This window comes from Pteropus vampyrus, unplaced genomic scaffold, assembly GCF_000151845.1.
Source record: "Pteropus vampyrus isolate Shadow unplaced genomic scaffold, Pvam_2.0 Scaffold387, whole genome shotgun sequence".
NCBI lineage: Eukaryota > Metazoa > Chordata > Mammalia > Chiroptera > Pteropodidae > Pteropus > Pteropus vampyrus.
In genome coordinates, this window is record NW_011889168.1 from 496,348 (window position 1) to 515,880 (window position 19,533).

Below are 19,533 nucleotides of genomic sequence, written 5' to 3' on the forward strand. Positions count from 1 at the left end.
GAAAATGATTTGCCCATATAAATATGGAATTACTTTTGGACTCTTGATTCTGTTCCACTGGTCCATGTGTCTATTTTTCTGCCAATACCATGCCATTTTCATTATTGTCACATTGTAGAATAATTTGAAGTCAGGCAGAGTGATGCCTCTAGCCTCGTTCTTTTTTTCTCAGGATGACTTTGGCAATTTGGGATCTTTCGTGCATATAAATCTGATGATTTTTTGTTCTATTTCTTTAAAAGATGCCAATGAGATTTTGATTTGGATTGTGTTAAATCTATATAATGCTTTAGGTAATATGATCATTTTAACTATGTTGATTTTTCTTTTCCAAGAACATGGAATATCTTTCTATTTCTTTGTATCTTCTTCGATTTCTTTTACTAAGGTCTTATAGTTTTCATTATATAGGTCCTTCACATGTTTCATGAGATTTATTCCTAGGTATTTGATTCTTTTTGTGGCAATTGCAAAAGGAATTATTTTTTCCACTTCTTTTTCTGACACTTTGTTATCAGAGTATAGGAATGCTATGGATTTTTGAATGTTGATTTTGTATCCAGAAACTTCACTGTATTTGCTTATTGTTTCTGATAGTATTCTTGTGGAGTCTTTGGGGTTTTCTATATAGAGAATCATGTCATCCACAAATACTGACGGTTTGACTTCGTTTTCTATTTGGATGCCTTTTATATCTTTCTCTTGTCTGATTTCACTTGCTAGGATCTCCAATGTTATATTGAATGAGAGTGGCGATTGTGGACAGCCTTGCCTTGTTTCTGATCTTAGAGGGAAGATTTTCAGTTTTTCCTCATTAAGTATAATGTTGGTGAGGGTTGGTCATATATGATCTTTATTATGTTAAGATACTTTCCTTCTATACAGATTGTGTTAAGTATTTTGATCATAAATGAATGCTGTATCTGTCAAAGGTTTTTTCTCATCTATTGATATCATCATATGATTCTTATTTTTTAATTTGTTTATGTGGTGGATCACATTAATCAATTTGTGTATGTTGAACCATCCCTGCGCCTCTGGGGTTAAGCCTAATTGATCATGGTGCATAATCTTTTTAATATGTTCCTGTATTCGGTTTGCTAGTATCTTATTTAGTATTTTTGCATCTGTGTTAATGAGAGATATTGATCTTAGTCGTGTTTGTGTGGGTGTGTGGGTGTGTGTGTGTGTGTCTGTGTGTGTGCGTTATCTTTACCAGATTTTGGTATCAGGGTAATACTGGCCTCATAAAATGACAGGGGAAGTATTGCCTCCTCTTCAATTTTTTGGAAGAGTTTGAGGAGAATAGGTATTAAATCTTCTTTGAATATTTGGTAGAATTCACTGCTGAAGCTGTCTGGTCCTGGACTTTTACTTTTTGGTAGGTTTTTGATAATTGTTTTAATTTCCATACTGCTGATCTGTCTATTTAGATTTTCCAGTTCTTCTTGATTCAGTGTAGGAGGTTGTATCTTTCTAAGTACCGGTCCATTTCTTCTAGGTTATTAAATTTGGTGTTATATACTTTTTCATAGTATTCTTGTATGAACTTTTGTATTTCGGCAATGTCAGTCATAATTTCCCCTCTTTCATCCTTGATTTTGTTTGTGTATTTCCACTCTTTTCTTTAGTGAGTCTATCCAGGGGTTCGTCAATTTTATTAACCTTCTCAAAGAACCAGTTCTTTGTTGCATTTATTTTTTCTATTTTTTGTTTGTTTTTAATTTTATTTATTTCTGCTCTAATTTTGATTATTTCTTTCCTTCTGCTGACTTTAGGCTTCATTTGTTCTTCCTTTTCTGGTTTTTAAGATGAAGCGTTAGGTTGTTTATTTGGGCACATTCCTGTTTTTGGAGATAGGCCTGTAATGATATGAACTTTCCTCTTTTGACTGCTTTAGCCATGTCCCACAAGTTTTGATATGTTATACTATCATTATCATTCATTTCTATGTATCTCTTGATCTCTCTTTTTATTCTTTCTCTGACCCACTTATTCTTCAGTAGCATGTTGTTTAATCTCCATGTATTTTTGGTTCTTCTTGCTTTCTTTTTGCAGTTGATCTCCAGTTTCAAATCATTATGATCAGCCAGTATGGTTGGTATGATTTCAACCCTTTTATATTTGTTGAGGCTACCTTTGTGTGTCAGTATGTGATCCATCCTTGAGAATGTTCTATGTGCACTAGAGAAGAATATATAAACAGTTGTTTTGAGATGGAAAGCTCTGTAAATGTCAATTATGTCCAGTTAGTCTAATGTGTCATTTAAGGATGTTATTTCCTTATCGATTTTCTGTTTGGATGATCTGTCCATTTCTAATATTGAGGCATTTAGGTCACCTACTATGATAGTATTTTGGTCTGTTTCTCCCTTTAGTTTTGTTAATAATTGCTTTACATATTTCGGGGCTCCCTTTTTGGGAGCATAGTTATTAATAAATGTTATGTCTTCTCGGTGCATGATTTTTACCTGCCTTTAACACCTTTCCATACCAACTCATGAAAGGTGTTTCTTTTGTCTTCAAAGAAAGTTATACTTTTACTTTCAGCCCCTCTTTGTAGGAAGCTCAAGAAGACAAAGGTGTTAGACACTTGTAGGGATACTTCTTGTCATATCTTTGTCTCTTTTCTGTTAGTCACCTAAATTCATCCTACCTGATGCTATGCATTTGTACTGCTTTTCACCTGTAATGTGCCTATATATGATTTACTTTATTTCAGCATCCAAATGATCCTATAAATAAGCATTGTTTCCCCTCATCTTACAGATGAGTAAACTGAGGTTCAGAGAATTGAGGAGCCAAAGTGAGGCTTTCCAGCTCTTATACTCAGGGTTCTGTGGGCTACATCACATTGTTCCTTATTCTATGGGCAGAAAGTCAACTTGTGAACTCCCCTATAAACTGCTCCAAAATGTGACAAAGGTTAACTGCCCCTTTGACAGTAGGGACTTCTCTGGACCTCAGGTGCATGTAAGTGTCTGGGAGCCATATGTGGTGCCATATACCAGACTGACTTATTCTCTTCTCTTGGACCCTGAGTCATAGATCTGTAGCTCCTCTGGCCTTCAGTGAACACCTGCCACCTGAGCAACCCCCAGGCCACTCCAGTTAGGTTCACCAGGCTTAAGACTACAGATGGATTGTAATATTGTGTTAAAATATTAAGTTCAGAGGTCTAGGATATGGTTTAGAATTGTTGGCTATATATTCTTTCTGATAAATGATTTATGTAAACTTATTAGTCAAAGTATGATTAATATAAGAGTATCAATTTTATGCCATGATACCCTGCTTGATTTTCAAAAGAAAGAAAAAGTGTTTAAGGTAATTCATATAAATCAGAGTAAAAGATGAAAACAAGACAGTTAAGTAAGGACAAGCAAGTGGTAATAGGCCTGTGCTCATGTTAAGAAATTCTGTTTTTGTTGTGGAAATGAGGTAATGCAAGAGGGATTTTTTTTCTCTAAATTACAATTATACATAGGTTTTTAAAAGTAGAGAGACTGAAAATGTTTACACATTTTCACTTTGATCTATCAAGTATTCAGTATAAAGATATATTGACATAGCTTGTAAAAAATAGTTTTTATTAACTTCCTTTCTTATTTTCCCCTCCATTTATTTATTTTAGGTCACAGGAAAGCTTAATGACCGAAATTACTCATAAAGCCTTGTACTGTTTAGAAAGCTAAGATCAGCATTAGCCATTTTATCTCAAAGGTTCCTTTTTCTTATAAACTTTCAGGGACAAATCTCTAACTTAGTTTCTAAGAGAACAAAGTTTTTACTCAGTTGAAGTGACAGCCCAGTATATAGCAAAGTTGAATTAATTATTATATATTTTCCTTCTCTCTATTTTTTTCTTTTAAATAATTATGGTAAAATACACATAACAAAATTTGCCATTTTAACCATATTCAAGTGTATAATTCAGCAACATTAAGTACATTCACATTGTTGTGCTACCACCATCCCTCTACAGAACTTTTTTCATCTTCCTTCCATTCATTTTTAATGGGGAGTTGATTACTACAGAAATTATTTTCTAACTATTCAATGAGAAGTAGTCTAGAGTCACCCTTCTGCCTTGAACTGGCCTTCCCTGGCAGCGTAGAAAGGTTAGGTCAGAGAACAAAGAATTTCTCTGACTAAGGTTCCGAAACTTTGCAAAATGGGGCCTCGACCTTTTGCTTAATAGCAAAAGGAACCTCGTGAATGGAATGAAACATTACATAAACAGCTTCCTCAAGAGAAATTGATCTAGCCTCCACAATAACCCAACTCTTGGAGACTTTGACCTTTCAGGTTAGAATGTAGTTGCCAATTTGAGATTAAAATCTCCTCCTTCCTCCCACCCCTTTGCTTTCTACTTCCTTCCTATTTCTCCCTTCTGAAACCCCTACCCCCACCCCAGAGAATGCACCCACTACTCCAACCAAAAGGCTTAATTATTGGTCCTGAATTTTCAGACGAGATCGGGCGCATTCAGGGTGGTATGGCCGTAGAGAAGTCCTGAATTTTCAATTTTTTTTCAGAGTAGCCTTCTAATAGATAAAACCTTAAAACCCCTCTAATTTCCAATGACTCTCATACCTGGTCCATTCTGGTAACTTTATGAAGAAAGGAAGTTACATTGTCCCATGAGCACACACTGACCCAGTCAGACAATCTTTTTGGTCATTTCCCTGTCTTATCACTTAACAGGATTGATGCTACTATATAGCCCTTTGTCTCAGGTGTGAACTCCAAGCTTTCTCACTTCTATGTCAAACTCAATGAACAAATACCTTTTGAAAACCTAGCGAACTTCAAAGTTTTAGTAAGTGACAGTTATTCTTACCTTAGAGATGGGAAAAACTGTTTGAATGCAATTATTTGGCTCTAAGTCCTACAGAAGTGAGTGAGAGAGAGACAGACAGACAGACAGACAGATGTGAGAACCTAGTTGATAACTAACCTTAGCAAACACAGAACTTGAAATTCAAAAGAGATACCTTGTATTTGAGCAGTTCAGTAGTTTCCATAGCATTTTATTTGTTTGTTTGTTTGTTTGTTTGTCTGTTTATTTATAGTTGTTTATTGCTTAGTGTTTGGGTTTAAAGCAACCAGAAGAAAATTTTAGGTGGAATCCCAGAAAATTTGAATGTTAATTATAGTTAAATGTAACAAACACTTTCATCCTGAAAGCTGTGAAACTGAGTCCTTTTAATTTAAATGACTTTTCTCATGTCAGACTTTTCAGAGAATTACTGAACTACTAGTCCATTTCCTATTGTTCCTATCACTCTCATGTAATTTGTCAGGCTCAAATGATACACAGTGAACCTTAGCTGAGATTTAATTTTGTGTATTTACCGAACTACCCAGTGGCCTAGTTTCCACTGCCATATCCAGCAGATAAATGTCTCTGAAAAGGCATAAGACTTCAGAGACAATGAGAAGAAATCACTATTGGCTCACAATTGCTGACCAGCAGTGAGTGATAAAGGTAGTCCTGGGACAGATAGTCCTGGGACAGACAGGTGAAGTTGCCAATCTACATAATTATTTGGGTATCCATCAAAGAAGTCCTGAGTATCTGTGACTTTTCCCAATTTGTAGATTTTTTAAAAAAAAATACTTTCCTGATATACAAATTTTGGGAAGATGATGCTAAGAATCTCATGGCTCCTAGTTCACCCTTCCTCCCACTGCAAACCCTCATCATGTCTTCAACATCATAATCACACAAACCATTGCTGAGGTAAATCCATCCAGTAGAAGAGCCTGGCTATATCTGCCTAGTAACTGGGATACATAAGGTAAATACACTCAGTCAACAGCCTATTTGGCAAGAAGCTCTGCTTTGCCCTTGACACTCTTGACCTATTGTGACATACTTTCTGTACTGCCCAGTTCAAGGGGCAGAGGCCCAGGCCCAAGACTTGGCACAGAGTACTTGCAATTTTAGTTAGATGTGCAAACGATTTCGTTTTATTTCTCCTTTTTGATTCAGTATTGTGGGATGATGTATCCTCTGGCCCAGGAGAGGGCCACATGAAAATATATTCCCATTTGTAGCATTTGGAAAATAAAGCTGGTTATTGCAGCTCCTTTTTCTAGCCCATGTTTTCCCATGTTCTCTCAGGCCCTGCCAGTGCCAGCCAGAATACAAAGAAAGAATACCTAAGGGAATATTTTCTAAGCAATGTTAATCCCAAAACTTTTTTGCCAAAGAGAGGGTTTATTTGTCAGATAAATTTTGGAAGTGCTCCATATTCTTTGAGAGCCAAGATATCCATTAGTAAATTAGGAGTCCTATGAGGACTGGCAATATAGAAAAAAACTGTCTAACTATAAGCCAAGATTTCCCAGATTTATGACCATGGAACCCATTTTCATACAGCATCCATAAAGATCAGAGTGAGAAATGCTAACACAGGAAATGTTTTTAGAGAACTATGTTGCCTAAGAGACTGAGTCTTTCATCTTTTTCTTTTCCCTTCAGCATCTTACACATAGTGAATTATAGTAAATTCGATAGTAATATTAATTATGACTATTTTAGAAAAGGTATGTATGTGGAATTGATATTAAAATTAGTCTTAAATTGTCATTCATTAGAAGGTCTTGTCTGAGTTGAAAAAAGAGGGAGTCATTTGCATAGAAAATGACTGGACCCTTTCTGGGGCCTAGAAGAGCCAAATGTGGTACAAGATGAGCTATAAAAGCAAGAATTCCATTCCCCCTCTTATTTCTTCATTTAATGAGCATTTCTTGGAACCATACTACTTATAAGTCAATGTGGGTGATAAAAACACGTGTGAGGCATAGTCTTTCTTCTTAGGTGTGTTGAGACTACTCAGGAAAGTAAGGCATGTACATAAATCAGTTTAATACAGTGTAGAAAATGGCCAGGTGCCATGGACCACTATCTTGGGCCTTGAGGGTAAGCAACGGTGTTTGCAAACTACAAGATGAATGCTGCTTCATTTTTGCTCTCTAAATCTCATGTAAGAATCTCTCTTGTGACCTATCCTTACTAGAAATATATATGAAAAAATTCTGGGAAATTCAGTTTAGCCTGAACAAGTCGAAACATTACAAAGCCACCACACCATCTCTTTCCATTGCCATTTGCTCAATAGGCCCACATGCAAAGTGTCATGGCAGCAAAGATGAGCTCAACAATATCCACTCATCAAACCTGATTTGATTTTGGCCATCATTAGTTATTAGGGAAACGCAAGTCAAAACTACAATGAGATACTGCTTTATATCTACCAGGATGGATAGAATAAAAAAGACAGACAATAACAAGTGTTGGCAAGGATATGGAGATATTGGAACCCTCATACATTGCTGGTGGGAATGTAAGATGATTCAGCTGCTTTGAAAAATAGTTTGGCAGTTCTTCAAAATGGGGTGGGGGAGAATGGAGAATGACTATTAATGATAAGGATTTCTTCTTGGGGTGATGAAAATGTTCTACAATTAGATGTGGTGATGTTTGCATGACTCAATATACCAAAAACCATTGAACTGTACACTTTTAATGGATGGATTATAGATAATGTCAATTATATCTTAATGCTGTTAAAGAAAAGCGGCCACTTGTCCTCAGTGTAACATTTTTGTCTTTTTTTTTTTATCTGCTTATTTCTCCTGAGTTAATGGCATTCCAGCGGGATAGATTTTTTTCATATCGATTATGATGGCTTTTTCTAGGTAGAGTAGAACTCTGTATATCTGAAGAGAGCTTGACTACCTGCATTTTGAAAGAGGAAAAAAAATGATTTCTTTAACAACTAACGTAACACAATACTGCCATCCTACTGGATGGATCACTTTTTAGATGATTTCTTCATTTAAAGCATTATTATGAATTATAGAAAAGAAACAACCAAAATATTTCTCTTAGAGGCTTGTCACAAAACAGTGGGACTAAAAGGGTGCCAGGGAATTCATATGGGTTGTGCAGACATGTTCCTAAACAAATCCAAAACATGTCTGTTTATTTTCAAGATGGTTAAAGAAAAATATTTGGCAGCTTTCCTCAGTGGCCTGTGATATTCTTTAATAACACTCACTTCCTTTTGTTTAGCTATAATGTAAAAATAGAGAGATGAAACTCTCTAGCATGCCAATCAGTAAATGCTACTTGCTTACTATAAACTTGGCTTATCTTATACAACCAACAATAAAGAATGATGTGGGAGCCATAAACTATTATCATCTGGCAATAGTCTCTCATTATTATGAACACTGGTAGACTGAAGATGTGGTTTCTCAAAGGGACTTAAGTATTTTGGGCACAATTCCAGGGACATTGAGTTCTGCTTAACACTAACAATTTCTGCTGTGTCAAAGACATTATCCTTTAAAGATTAAAGGCCACTTTGCAAGGGTAGGAAGGTTTCAGAGTATAGGTACAAGATGAATTTGACCTTTACTCAAGGTTTTTTTCCTTTGATATATATTTTTTTTGGTCCTTGGGTAGTTTTATTTACTAGCCAGCAAGTAAAGGAGATGGGATTCACATCCAAAGCTGTCTCAGGGAAGGGAGGCTTAGCCATTGCTTATATTCACAATTTAACTATGTGTTAACTTCTTCATTGCATTTGGCTAAACTTATTTGGTTACTGTTCAAGCTTATCTGGTTACAGCTGCATCTGTAAAACACTGCTACATTTTGGCATTTCGCAAGAATGATATTTAATAAAAACAACCCAGACCTTGGTACTTTTGTCCTAACACCAAGGCTGCCTGGTGCCCTTCCCTAGGACAGCGGGAAACAAAGGCCTTCTTCCTTGCTTGGCCCTCAGGCCACAGCTGCCCCCAGGGATTCCAGGGAGGTGGGACACATCTCTCTGCACATCAGGATTCCTTGGCTGGATGATCCCATTAACAGCACACTGCTGGGTGTCCATTTTGGGACAGAGGAGGCAGCTCCTACACCAAGGCCAGTCACCTTTGGGAGGCCTAGTGCCAAAGCAGCCTTTTGAAATGGAGAGGTCATGGCCCATGAGCCAGGACACAGTGGGTGGGGAGACCAAGAGTCCTCTGGCAGATAGTCCTGGGTGTGGCAGAGGGGGCTCAGGGAGGCCAAAGGTGGACGGAGAGTGTAGGGTGAGAGGGTGGGGTTGTGACTCTCAGAGCTTTGTCCTTGAGTGGGTCTTGGGGAGAAAGGCTTCAAAACAGACCCCAGAGCATGGCCAGGAGTTTGGGAGCCAGGGCCAGGGTCCTCGAAGGGGCGAGGCCGGCATCGTTACAGAGGTAGTACTGGCAGCAGGAGGTGGTGGACACGTGCTTGGAGTAGCCATCATACACGGTCTCAAAGCAGCTGGGCACGCAGGACTTGCTCACCTTCATCTTGGTTGGGGTATAGTAAGTATGTGTGGTCATGCAGTAGGTGACCATGGCCGGGCAGTGCATGGGGTTGAAGCAATTCTCCCTGTTGTAGGTGCATGCATGGAAGTCCAGAGCCTGGGCCAGAGGCAGGGCCACCAGAAACAAGGCAAGCAAGGGCACCATGGCTGGAGGCAAGAGGGCAGAGTGGGGGTGGGGAGGTGAACAGCAGCTGGTCCTTGATTCGACTCAGGCTGGGTACTGCGGCAGGGCACAGAGGTGGCTGCACAACTCCCTGCTCTCCGGAGCTCCTGGTCTAGTGGCACTGCAGCCCTGCGGCTGCTCTCAGGCCCTCCTCTTGGTCTCACAGTGCGTCTTTCCTTGCGCAGGGCTGAGACTGCACCACCCTGGCTGCCCCCCTGCCTCTGCTGCAGAGAGGCCTGCTTTGATTTTTAAAGAGCAGTAGCATTTGGAAGTATTCCCAGAGTTCCCGCCTCACTCTCTTAGGTGTTAAAGGCATTTCTGTTGATGTGGTTTATGACTGAGACATGGCTGATGCCTTTGTGAGAAAACTACTGGATTACAATTAAGAGACTGAGAAGGATTGGTTAGCAGGCAGTTCTCAGCCAAGAGACATCTCCAGGCCTTTCCACTGCACTTTTTTGAGGATTCACACACACAAAAAGCAGTCTCAAGTTTTCTAGTTTGGAAGCAAGCCATGGAGGAAATAAGCCTTCTAGGGGCTTATGAGAGAAGAAAAGGTGGCATGTAGGTGCCTATTCCTATTTATATGCATTTCTTGAGCAGATTTAGGTTTTCTGTGGAATAAGAGCAGAGAAGCCGGAAAATGCTACGAGTGAAACTGATTAATGAAATCACTTTATCAACTTGTTGCATCTGTCAACAGGATAAAAAAACAAAATGTTTGGTAGGCTTTTATGATCTTTTTAGAATATTCCATGGCTCTAATTCCTAAAAAGGTTGCCAGGCTAGACTCTCCTCTCTGGCTGAACTCTTCACTTCTCCTGCCACCTCCATTTATCAAGGCTCGATCATGGAGTCTTTAGGACTTTCTGTGAAATCATACTGTGGTTGGTATTGTCCTGAGAAGAACTTCATTAGGAATGTGGAACATGTTGTGTTGAATTATATTCATAATACTTTTCTTAATGCCCCCAGACAATTGAGCATATTTAATTTTTTAAAATATTTTTAAAGCAAAGATCAGTTTTGTATGAGACTACTACTTGAGTATAAACACATCTTATAAAGGAAAATGTAGATTTCTCCCAATTTCAATTAAGGAAAGAATTATAACAAGAATCAGCTGTTCTGAAGGCTGCCTGTGAGCTGTTACTTAACCTTAGTCTCTCCCCTTTCCATAGTTACTTTTTGTGTTCTGGGTAAAATGGCTCTGCCCATTTCTCTCAGAATGTGTTTCAGCATTTTCCAAAGTTGACTCTGTTTCCTCAGCAGTGGTCTTATACCACAGAGCATTTTAGTCTCCATTTTACTCCTTAGAAACATAAAAGATGTGAGCAGAAGGTTTATAAGTTTTACATTAAAAAGTTCTCTTTTAGTTGAAAAGTTTAAGATGTCTTTAGAACAAGCCTATCTCAACTTTCCATCAACCATATGGGAGGCCAGAAAACTTAATGTGTATGAACAAAGGTTTTAGGAGCAGGAAATTTCTGTTCTACTATTGTCTAGCTAATATCCCTGGGCTTTAGTTTCCTCATTTATAAAATGTAAATATTAGTAGTGCATGCCTCCCAGAGTTGGGGTAAGCAGTACATGAGATAACGCATATGAAGAGCTTAGGCCAGTGCCGGGCATGGAGAAAGACCTTAATAAGTGATGGGATTGTGCTGATGGTGGTGATAATGTTGATAAAGGATTTGGTGTCTCAAAAAGTTGTATTATAGTATTACGACATGGCAATTTCACATAAGAAATCAGATGACATAATCTGCAAAGGTTATTTGAATTTGCTACTGTGGAAGGAAAAATTACTTCTTTGTCACGTAATGGTGCCATATATTTTTACTCAGAGTGTGTCTGCACATGCTTGCAAGTGTGCACACATGAATGCAAATGCTGTTATATCTTATGTCTCTGCCTTGATGGTTAGGAGTTTTGCTTTAGCCATTTTTAAAAATCCAACACAGCTCTTAACATCATGTAGTGCACACAGTAAGCTTTCTACAAATATCAAATATGTTTTTATTTGATAAAAAATCAAAATTTCATGCAAAATTATATTAGTAGACAATATTGCAACTTTATGAAGATTTATGAGATGTTTTATTTTTAAATAAATTAAATTAGGAAATAAGGCCTTAGAAACTAACTAGAACTGATATCTTTTTCATAAGAATTCACTCTCCCCTCACCCTTGGATGGGAGCCTGAAGAACCACATTTTGAGAGTGGGCAGAGACCAGGGGAGCTCTGGCAAGTTAGGGGCAGGAACCACATCCATGGTTTTTATAACAGGAAGCATCTGCTCAGCATGCTGTCACAGGAAAGGAGAACCCAGACTCAACCTTCTTCTGTCTTTGGGTGACCTATTTAGGGGTCAGAGTCTTCTGAGTATGTGGTTGGCCATGCTCAGATCACAGGCTCACAGTCTGGCTGCACCAGGAGCCAGAGCGGGGAGAAAGAATCTAGCCCCATCACCTGCTGTAATGGGAGGTGGTAAAAACACATCTAACCCCAGAGGAGAAGAGGTAGTTTTTCAAGAAGAAACCAGGGTACTACTAGGAAAGGGGAACAAATGCTGGGCAATCAAAAATGGCAAATGCCAATTATCCACTTTTTTAATATTTTGATTCTTGACTTTTTAGGCATCGCATGTCATCTAGCTAGTCTGTATTTAGCCTGTGTGAACTTTAAAACACAGCCTGAAGTATTCTGCTTTGTTATTTCTGTCTTCTATGTGGGCCAAGTCATCGTCCTATTCTCATCTGAGTAAGAACATCCTTCAAAGAGATTAGATAGGAAGTCAGGATTTGAGAGTATTGTGGCATCAGTATTAGATACTAGGATGAGCTACCTTTATATATTTATTTTTTGATTAATTAATTAATTTTTATGGTCACATTGGGTCTACATAAGTTGAAATAAGTTAAAATCTATTATGTTCTATAAATTAGAAACAGGTAACAGACACCAGAGAAATTTTGCCAATTTTATTGAAATTTGGGGCCTGTATAGGTAAAATACATTGACTTTCCATCAAAGGTGATGCTTTTAACACAGTGCTTTTAACACAGTCCTGTTACTTTGAAAATGGCTCTTCTCTTGTTTGGTTTGGGGTTTTTAGATGTTATTTGGGGATTTTAGAATGCCATCCAAATTTAAGGAATTATCCTTTGGTTTTATGTTATAGGGGAGAACTTACCCATTTAGGGGTGCCTTCCCTCCAGTATGGAACCCCATTGCATATCTGGATTACAACAATCTGTGGCGGACAATGGATAACATGGGAAAGGAGGTAAAATGTGTGTTTGAACATGACCTGTTTCTGAAATAACAATAGCAACTGTTTACTATCCTTCCACCATACAGGGAACATTGCTGTGAACAATGAGGCATATCATTTTCAAGGCACCCAACAACTCTGCCAAGTTGGTAGTAATTCCACTTTACGAATGAGGAAAATGAGTGCCAAGGGGTTATGTAATTTCTCCAAGACCACACAGCAAAGAACCTAGGATTCAAACTCACATCTCTCCAATACTAATGCCTATGTGCTTTCCAGTCTATGCCACTGAGAATTTATGTGATGTATTTTTGCCAGGCATCCTACTTATAGCTGTCTTACCCATATGTGACACCACTTTAGTAATAAAGGAGAGAAAGATTTGTTTCCCCAAAGTTTTTTTTCTTAGTCTGAGGCTCTGTAACATCACACTCTCAAACCTAAATTGGGGACTCAGAATGGGTGTTAGATTTCAGTAATAATAATAATGATCATCATCATCAAAATTTATTAATTTATATGTCCATGCTACATATTAATTTATTGCATATTTATACATACACTTATACATTGTTGCTATTATTATTATTACAGCATTAAGGCATAGAATCCAAAGAGCTATTCATCCCAACCTCTCCACTATCTATACATTGCCAATCACACTTTCCATCATAGACAGAGACCTGTTTTCGGAGGTTCTTCTTAGGGCATCTTGGCAGGGCAGTGGACAGTAACCATCACACTGGATATGGGACCTTCTTTCTCTGCAGATTCCAGCTGATGCACCATGGGATGCCCCTCATGCGGAAGAATGGGACCGGATGACAATGAAAGATCTCATCGATAAAATCTGCTGGACAAAGTAATCTTGACTATTTAAAATATACTTTTTATATCCCCTTTTGATCCTTTCTATCCTATTTTGAACTGTAACATTTTTCTTTATAAGTTATAGAAAAATGTTAAGAGGAAACCTAATGATCTTTTAGTCATTAGCACCTTTGAAGGCACTTTAGAGATTTCAGAGCAAGTTTGAGCATAAAATGAATTTGAAACATAAAAAGAAAAGTAGGTGAATAGAGAAGAACTTTTTTAATGAAAGAGTTATATGATTTGCAATAAAACAAGTAATTGTGTTTTCAGATTACATAGAGGTCAGCTACAGAAGCAATTTGAAAGATACTAAAGTAATTCCAAATAGATATAAAAATATGAAACTAGAAGTACACTAGTCTATTTTAACAAAAATATAAAGTATATGTCTTCAATAAGAATATGTGTTAGTAGCTGAGTTACTTACAGATCATTCAGTCATCATTTTAGGGCTGGCATGTGAAGGCACTGTACCAAACACTGAGGAATGGTGGTGAATTTGTTAAACGGGCCCCTACCCTCATGGAGTTTATTCTTTTAATAGGAGCATTGCATTATAAACAAAATTACATAATGCTAGGAGAGTGACTGTAACAGTGAACCTGAACTAAATAAAGGAGATATTCTTTGATGAATCAGTCTTTAAACAGAAACCAAAAAGTTGAAGGGTCAACTAAAAATAAGCCACAGAGGATGGGAGGAGGCAAAGAAGGTTGGAAGGTATAAAGGCATGGTGTTTTCTAGGAATGCCCCATAGTGGGTAAGGACACAGGAAATATGGATGGGGCAAAAAAAACAGTATGTTCTCGGAATGAGCCACAGTGGATGGTGGGAGACATGAAAGATGGATGGTGTGGGTGGTATCTTCCAAGAATGAGCCAGTTGTTGGAGACAGGAAGAGTAGATGGTGTGAAGGAATGGTATCTTCTAGGAATGAACCTTAGTGTATATAAGGAAACAGGAAAGATGGATAATATGGTGAGATGGTATATTCCCACTCAATAGAGGAAGACATGAAAGGTGGATAGTGTGGGGTAATGGTATCTTACAAGAATGAACCACAGTGGATGGGTGAAGACAGGAATGATGGATGGTGTAGGGGGATGGTGTCTTCCAAGAATGAGTCATAGTGGATGGAGTGGGGGCGAGAACAAGAGAGATGGATGATGTGAGCAGATGGTATCTTCCAAGAATGAGTCACAGTGGATGGGGAAAAAGCAGGAAGGCTGGATGGTGTCAGGGGTGGTATTGGTATCCTCCAGAATTAATCCACAGTGGATGGGGAAAGAGGAAGGCTATAGTGGTTGGTATAGGGGATGGTATCTTCCAGAAATGAGCCACAGTGGATGGGGAGGTACAAAAATAGAGGTTATACGAGGTGATGGTATAATCCATGAATGTACTACAGTGACTGTAAGGGTAGACAAGAAAGATAGATGATGTGAGGGATGGTTTCTTCCAGGAATGAGCCACAGTGGTTAAGGAGAGATATAAGAGATTGAATATGTGTTTAGATGGTATTTGCAGCAATGAGCCACAGAGGATGGGGCAAGACAGAACCAATGGATGGTGTGGGAGAATGTTATCTTCTAGTAATGAGCCAGTTGCTATGTAGACAAGAAAAGTGGAGGATGGATGGTACTTTTCAAAAATTATATACAGTGGATTGGTGCAGACCTGAAGGATGAATGGTATGAGGGGTGGTATATTCCAAGAATGAGCCACAGTGAATGATGGAAGTTATGAAAAGCGGGTGTTTAGAGAAGTTATTTTCCAGGTAAAGAGAACAGGGAACGGCTTTTATAAAGGTCCTTTTGCCATGAAGACCATTGAAGTATTTTAAGCAGAGTGGCTTTGTGTTTTTTGTTTTGTTTTGTTTTGAGTTTGGGGCTCTTAAAAGACTTCATTGGCTATAATGTAGAGAAGCATCAAGAAGGAGCTATAAGATTACTAGATAGGGATGACCATGAAGAGCTACCATTGTTGTAACCTAAGTGATGGGCAGTGGTAGCCTGGACCAGAGTGAGGACAGTGGAGGTGGAGAGTAGAGAATGGTTATTCAAGTAAATGGGAGCAAATATTCTTAACTATCCCTAAGAAGCATATTGACCTTTTGGACTATACTGGGATTAGCATATTTGGAGCTAACCTATCATTTCCTAAAAGCAAAGAAAAAGATTATTTTCCCCAAGAGTTAAAATATGCATTCCTTCAGAAATTGAGTTCATGAGTTTTTTTTTTTTCAAAAGCCATAAAAATGTTTTCTAACCATACTAAATTGTGTTTTAAAAACATGATATCCTGTGAAGCATATATGTATTTACCTCTGGCATCTGCTCTTGTTCCGTGACCAGCACTGCTAAGCAGTTTGCATCTCTCTTTGTGAACATCAATGTGACCTCTGAGCCCCACGAGGTGTCTGCCTTATGGTTCTTGTGGTATGTGAAGCAGTGCGGTGGCACCACTCGGATATTCTCGATTACCAATGGGGGCCAGGTATGGAGTGTCCATTCTCAGATATAATAAAATTTGTGATTTTTGCCCTCAGCCAGATCAGCATCTTAATAACTGCTTTCATATTTTGAAACATGAATGGTTACCAGCTTAAAATAATCTCAAAAAACTTTTCTGAAAACAAAATTTCTCATTTCCTTTTCTCATTCCTAAAAATAAGTTCACAGCTAAAGAATGTTTCATTTTGAATTAATTAGATTTCAGAAATTTGGTTCTTTCCTTTTGGTGGTAAGTAAAATTATGTAGGAGGAACTAAATTACTGAAATAACTAATTTCCAAAAATTTCTAGTACAGTTGTCCCCACCCTTTATTCATGGATTCTCTTTCAGCTGTTTCAATTACTTGTGATCAGTTGCATTCAGAAATATTAAATGGAAAACTCCAGAAATAACTAATTCATAAGTTTAAATTGTGCACTCTTCTGAGAAGTGAGATGAAATCTCATGCCCTCCTACTCTGTCCCACCTGGGACATGAATCATCCCTTTGCCCAGTGTATCCATGCTATAGATGTTCTCTATCCATTAGTCAGTAGCCATCTCAATTATCAGATTGACTGTCACAGTATCACAGTGCTTGGATTCAAGTAACCCTTATTTTACTTCATAATGGCTCCAAAGTGGAAGAGTAATGATGCTGGCAATTCAGATATGCCAAATAAATGCTGTAAAGTGTATGTATGTGTAGGAAAAAAAGGTATATATATGGTTCAGTACTGTCCTCAGTTTTAGGCACCCACTGGGGGTCTTGGAACATATCTCCATCAGATAAGGGGGTGATTACTGTACTTGTAAAATTATTGTACTTAGTCATCTCTGTTCCAGATATAAGGCTTATTTGTCCCATTCTATATCTCAATTATTTTGTTAACTGTTATAGAATGGAAGTGACTGTTCTTCCTATTCACATAGTGATTTATGGCTACTCTTTCAATAGTAAATTCTACATTTTGGATTCTAAATTTTTGCTGTGAACTAGTATTTGCCTGGTTCCATACCACTGGTAAATCTCCAGAACTCCCCAAGATGTCTTTGTGGCCCCAAGAGTTATTGCCCATTTGACCCTTAGCTTTAGCAAATGTAGGACAATTGTATTTTTTCTTTTCTTATAGGCAGAAATGACACATTATTCCTTTTTACCTGTATTTTACTTTCTGAAGTATATTGCCTCATATTTTGTATTTATGTCCCTCATTCATAGGAGCCAAGAAGATACTTCTAGCCAAAACCTACATGAACTTTTGGAAAGAACAGTTCAGATTATGAATTTCAAACAATTACCACAATATCTTTATAAAGAACTTAGATTTATCCGTTAATAATTTAATTCAACCAATACTAGACATGGGGAGGTAGACAGTGAATAAGATGGAAATAGTCCATGGTCTCTCCACTACACTAAAATTCAAAGTAAGTCTTGGAAAACAGGGGTCAAATTATAAATTAAATAGTCCCAGTTTCTTGAGGAGTGACAGACCATGAATGTAGGTCTGAAATACTATGAGAATATTTTTATAAAGAATTTTGGTGGTATCATTAGAACAAAAATCAGTTATAAAAGCATAAAAATGACTGCATGGCTGCTCATGCAAGCTTTTCTGGCGGAGCATGATTGAAGTACATAATTGTCAAATATTGGGCTGTGCCTCAATGCCTATGTGTATTTCTAACTATTCAGAGAATCTTCTATAACAGGCTAAATATATTTCCCTGGTTCTTATAAAAGACATTGTATTAAGAACTTAACTTCTTAAACTGGAACTATTTCCATGGTTAATACAGCAGATCACAGTGGGACTCATGGTCTTATAGGGCTGCTCAAGGGAATTATTTAACAACATCTAGAGGAATAGACAGGTGCTTAGCGTTTATCCTTTTGCCCTTGCATTGAAACTTTTAGATATTTTTTCAAAAATTAATTCAATATCTGAGATTTAGATTCTTAGAACATCATTTGGTGATGATCAGATGATTTCTAAGAGCACCCTCAGCCTGTTCTCTTGGAGAACATTTTAATCTTCTTAGAAAACCCTTGGCTTGGGGTTTTGAGAAACCTAGGGGAGTTAGAAAGTGCATCCTTGTTTCAATAAAACTAGAAAAAAATAACTTAAAAAAAAAAAAAGGAATCGCATCTTCTGGGGAAGTACATCACTCTTCGTTTCTCAGGGCTTCCTCCATGCACTGCACTCTTGGGCATTTGAAGCCCACAGATTTTTTGATATTTGCATTCAGTCAAGGGACTACTATTATAAGGGAACATTTCTTCTGATTCTGTGACTTTATAAACTAGTAACAGCTTATCATTGCCAGAAACTGCAGAGCATGATAATCAAGGTCTCTTGGTAGACTGCTTCTGTCCTAATGAGTTCTTCCAACATTTAAGTATGCAGAAGGTAGAGGTATGGCCAGTGATTTTTCTGGAGTTTTTCCAATCAGTGGCAATATGATATTTCTTCTTTGGACTTTTATAATGTTTCTTTTCTTGCCTGATTTCTGTAGGAACGAAAGTTTGTAGGTGGATCTGGTCAAGTGAGTGAACGGATAACGAACCTCCTTGGGGACAAAGTGAAGCTGAGGCATCCTGTCACATTTGTTGACCAGTCAGGTGAAAACATCATCATAGAGACATTGAATCATGAAATATATAAGGTAATTCAATTTAGTCAAAAAGAGCGTATATTAAATAGGCCTTGTGTCTTCTGTAGCTTCTAACCAAATATAATCCAAGCAGTGACATAATTAATACCAGCGTGTTTCCAACTCAGTCTTCTAAATTATCAGCCTTGGTTGAATGCCTTGTTGTTGCCTCATTCTGTATGGTGTTACTGCTCAGTGTCATTCAAAACGATAAATATGATGTTTCATGCCCTCTGTAAATACTGTGACTCATGTTTGAAGTGGTATTTTATGTTTGTGTGTTTTAGTGCAGATATGTAATTAGTGCCATCCCTCCAACTTTGACAGCCAAGATCCACTTCAGACCAGAGTTACCGACTGAGAGAAACCAGTTAATCCAGCGTGTTCCAATGGGAGCTGTCATTAAGTGCATGATGTATTACAAGGAGGCCTTTTGGAGGAAGAAGGGTAAATTACATTTATTCATGTTTAAATTGTATTAAGTGAAGGAACCATACTTTTTTTAGGAATGTTATACTAGACAGTGAACAGAAAAAAAGATAAATACTTTCAAATTGGTAGAGAAAGGATCAGAAATCTCAGTAGCCCCTCCTCATAACCCCTTCAACACAAAATGACCCCAAGAGTACTTGCTGGCAATGAAAGGTAAGAAAGAGATCCCATCAGTTTCAGGGCTACCATTATCTTGACTCCTTGC

General features: G+C 37.8%; 1 protein-coding gene and 1 pseudogene across 1 annotated transcript in view; one reads left to right on the forward strand and one right to left on the reverse strand.

Moving 5' to 3' along the window:
- Positions 1-19,533, forward strand: part of MAOA (monoamine oxidase A) — a 63,869-nt gene that overhangs the window by 26,549 nt on the left and 17,787 nt on the right. The window contains exons 4-8 of the mRNA XM_011380022.2: positions 12,721-12,825; positions 13,584-13,675; positions 16,041-16,182; positions 18,699-18,848; positions 19,124-19,283. Of these exons, the coding sequence (XP_011378324.1) occupies positions 12,721-12,825; positions 13,584-13,675; positions 16,041-16,182; positions 18,699-18,848; positions 19,124-19,283 (649 nt within the window). The remainder of the gene's footprint in view (positions 1-12,720; positions 12,826-13,583; positions 13,676-16,040; positions 16,183-18,698; positions 18,849-19,123; positions 19,284-19,533) is intronic.
- Positions 9,175-9,583, reverse strand: LOC105305431 (annotated as a pseudogene).